Source organism: Dipteris shenzhenensis, chromosome 31 (assembly GCF_047967505.1).
Source record: "Dipteris shenzhenensis isolate YYH24624 ecotype China chromosome 31, Dip_SZ_1.0, whole genome shotgun sequence".
NCBI classification, from domain to species: domain Eukaryota; kingdom Viridiplantae; phylum Streptophyta; class Polypodiopsida; order Gleicheniales; family Dipteridaceae; genus Dipteris; species Dipteris shenzhenensis.
In genome coordinates, this window is record NC_141626.1 from 42,743,084 (window position 1) to 42,746,506 (window position 3,423).

Here is a 3,423-nt window from a genome sequence, read left to right on the forward strand (position 1 = left end):
ATTAACTGCGCTCCCAATTATAAACCACTGGAGTTTCTCCCCCAACAAATAGCCAAAGGTCTAGGGGAGTTGCCCATTTTGTAGGTTATTTTATAAGGTATTTTGGCCCCCTCTTTTAATATATTTACAACTTAAAAAAAAAACTACCCTGGATCCAATGATGACTCACTCAATCCAACTAACCATATTTCCCCAATCGTCCTACAATAATAGAGAGAAGAGATATCACCATCGTCTTGTGTTGAACGCGTTTTACAGCTAAGACAAGATGTGGTTCTTGCTAACGACTCATTGTAGCTACCACATGAAAGCGTCTGGACTCAAGCTCCCATGGATCAAGCTCCTGCGGATCCTGGAGAATTTGATGGCAATAATGTGTGGGTCAAACTTCAAATAATGTTGCTATATATCCATAATGTGTTGGTCATCTGTCGCTATATATCCAGCTCGAAGCATAACAGACTTTGCTACCCAATCTCACATGGAGAATATCAGAGTAACAATCCTGAACACGTCCACCATCCTGCCTGCTCTATCCTCCTCACTACAATGCCTCTTCCTCTCCAGCCTCGACCTTGTCGTCCGCCACGTCCCTTACATGGTGGGGTTGCTTTTCTATGAAACAGCCGAGGAGGAGTACTCCGCCTTACTTTGCAAATTGAAAGAAAGCCTGTCTCTAGCACTAGTAGAATTCTTTCCATGGGCCGGTAGACTGTCAAAAGCTGCAGATGGAAGGATTTGGGTGGACTGTAATGACTGTGGGATTGATTTTGTTGAGGCTTCTATCAACAATTCCTTCAGCGATCTACAACCAGACTTTCAAGCGAAGCCTTTTTACTCTGACCTGGCAAGATATTTTGAAGTGCAGCACGTTGACTCCCCTAACCTGCCGCTTTTGGCTGTGCAGGTTGCTTCTTAACCCTTCTTATGTCTAAATTGTACACCTTATAGAATAGACAGCCAGGCATTGCACCCAGAAAGTAGAGTTTCATACCCAGCCGGTGTCGTTACTCTGTTTTGTCCATGCATTTGTTGCAAGCCGTTCTATATTGCAGTAAGTCGTTCGGCCCAATCCTGCAGGTTACAAAGTTTCTAGGTGGCGGAATAGTTCTGGGGGTCTCTGAGAATCACGTGATAGCCGACGGATGCTCATTTTGGCACTTTATGGTATCTTGGGCAGAATGTGGGAGAGGCTTGCCCATTTCCAAATCACCTTGTCACGAAAAAGCGGTCCTAAGAGTAGACAATATATCAGAGGAGGGAGGGCGGCTCCTTCTTTTGCCTAATGTGAATGGATCGCAGGCGGACCTGGTAGCGAAGCATTTTGTGAAGCTTGAAGAAAGAGTATTCCATTTCAGTACGGAAACAATCAAGATGTTGAAAGCGAAAGCAAATCAGGAAGGGGTTGGCATCTCCTTCACAAGTTTCGAGTCGCTCATCACACAGTGCTGGAAATGCGTCATCCAAGTGAGTATGCTGGGGTCAGAAGAGGAAGTGTATACTATGTTATCAGCAGATTGCAGGGCAAGAATGGTGCCACCATTGCCCGATTCCTACTTTGGCAATGCAATTCAATCGACGATAGCGGTGGCTACGGTAGGAGAGCTCATGGAAGAGAGTTTGGGTGCAACTGCCGCGAGAGTACACGAGGCGATAAAGCGCGTCGGTGACAAACCGATGCACGACATGATGCAGTGGCTGGAGGTGAGGAACAACCCATTTCAGCCATTCAGGGTGGGAGGAAACTACGGCATAGTGGTGACGGGCACACCGCGGTTTCCAGCATACGACGTCGATTTCGAGTGGGGGAAGTCGGAAGCAGTGAGGGTTGGGAGGCTAATGAGGGACGGAGAGATGTGTTTGTTTCCTGGTAGGGAAGGCGATGGCAGTGTGGATGTGTTCATGAAGCTGAAGCCCAAAGTCATCCAGCAGCTCATCCACACCTCCTTCGATACTTTCCTCGTCAAGCCTGCGATTCTGCCATAGCTGCGCCTCAGGCCATGTCACCCTACCAGCTCATCAACCACATCAGCAGTCCATGTAATCAATGCCACATCACCATTGCCATGTCATCAGGGACACATCACCACTACCACATCATTAGGGACATGTCACCAATGCCACATCATCAGGGACACGTCACCTACCACATCATCAGGGACACTACTCCATCTGTTGTCATAGCACTAGCAATGGGATCTACAACGGGATCTATAGTTACACAAACAGTTTCTGCACCTATAGCAGATCTTGCCATTGCCTGAGCTCAAGCAGAATGGGATAAGAAAGACAAGTATGCCTATCATCTAATCAAGCAGAACGTGCAAGATGTCATGCTAGGATAGCTCAACACAGTCAAGACATCGAAAGAAGCATGGGATATATTTGCAGCTCTCTACGAGTCCAAGAACACATCTAGGACTCTCACACTAAGAAACCAGATCAACCAGAGTTTTTGCAATAGCAACAGCACTGAAACCGGTCATGCTTATGTACTCCACATAAAAGACTACAACAATCAACTTGCAATAGCAGGAGAGACTATGGACCCCGCAGAAATGGTTCAAGCCATCTTGAATGGACTAGGAGAGGGACACGAGAATCTAGTCCAGAGTATTGCCATTCAATGGCAAATTCTGACACTAGAAGAACTTCAGTCAATCCTACTTGGTGAAAAACTCAGGACTCAAGCTATTCAAGCACAAAAAGGTCATTCCAATGATCAAGCATTCACAGCTTCAAATAGAAGTAGAGGTAGAGGCAGAGGTAGATCATATCAGAAAAGTGGTGATCATCAGCAACAAAATCAAAGTCAGCACCAGCATCATCCTCAGCAGCATCATAATCAGCAAAGAGGAAATCATTCCAACCGAGGCATATTTCAAGGACGAGGGAATGCATCCACCAACGTGTCAAACATCCAGTGCAAAAACTGTCACAAGTTTGGACACTATGAAAGAGATTGCCGCAAGAAGCAGTATGATCGAGGCGATCAATCTAGTAGTAATCGAGGGAATTTTCGAGGCAAATGAAATCATTGTGGTGGACATTCTAGTCATAGTCATTTTGCAAATAAACATGGAAATATGTTTCTTGCAAATGAGGAAATGCATCAGACTGATACAGTGTACCTAGACACTAATTTCAATCCCAAAGAGAATTTCAGCTATCAAGTCGACCAAGTGGAATAGGATCCTTGGTATATCGACAGCGGTGCATCATCTCACATGACAAATCATCAGGAATGGTTCACAAAAATGAAGCCATGAGAAGGACAAAAGAATGTCATCTACACAGCAGACAATACACCGAATCCAGTTCAAGAGACATGTGTTATCCCTATGAATAATTTCACTAGTACAAAAGGATTGGTGAAAGATGTGCCCTATGTTCCGAAGCTCAGCAAGAACCTTTTGTCAGTAG

General features: G+C 45.3%; 1 protein-coding gene across 1 annotated transcript; it reads left to right on the top strand.

Moving 5' to 3' along the window:
* Positions 1-598: 598 nt before the first annotated feature.
* LOC147881481 (shikimate O-hydroxycinnamoyltransferase-like) lies at positions 599-1,986 on the top strand. Its single transcript, XM_087402400.1, has 2 exons — positions 599-907; positions 1,081-1,986. Exons 1-2 carry the CDS (start codon positions 599-601, stop codon positions 1,984-1,986), a joined length of 1,215 nt encoding a protein of 404 aa, XP_087258526.1.
* Positions 1,987-3,423: the final 1,437 nt, after the last annotated feature.

Coding starts and splice junctions, on each gene's coding strand:
- LOC147881481 (XM_087402400.1), top strand. CDS start 599: ATGGTGGGGTTGCTTTTCTATGAAACAGCCGAGGAGGAGTACTCCGCC. Junction 908..1,080: donor TGCCGCTTTTGGCTGTGCAG/GTTGCTTCTTAA, acceptor CCAATCCTGCAG/GTTACAAAGTTTCTAGGTGG.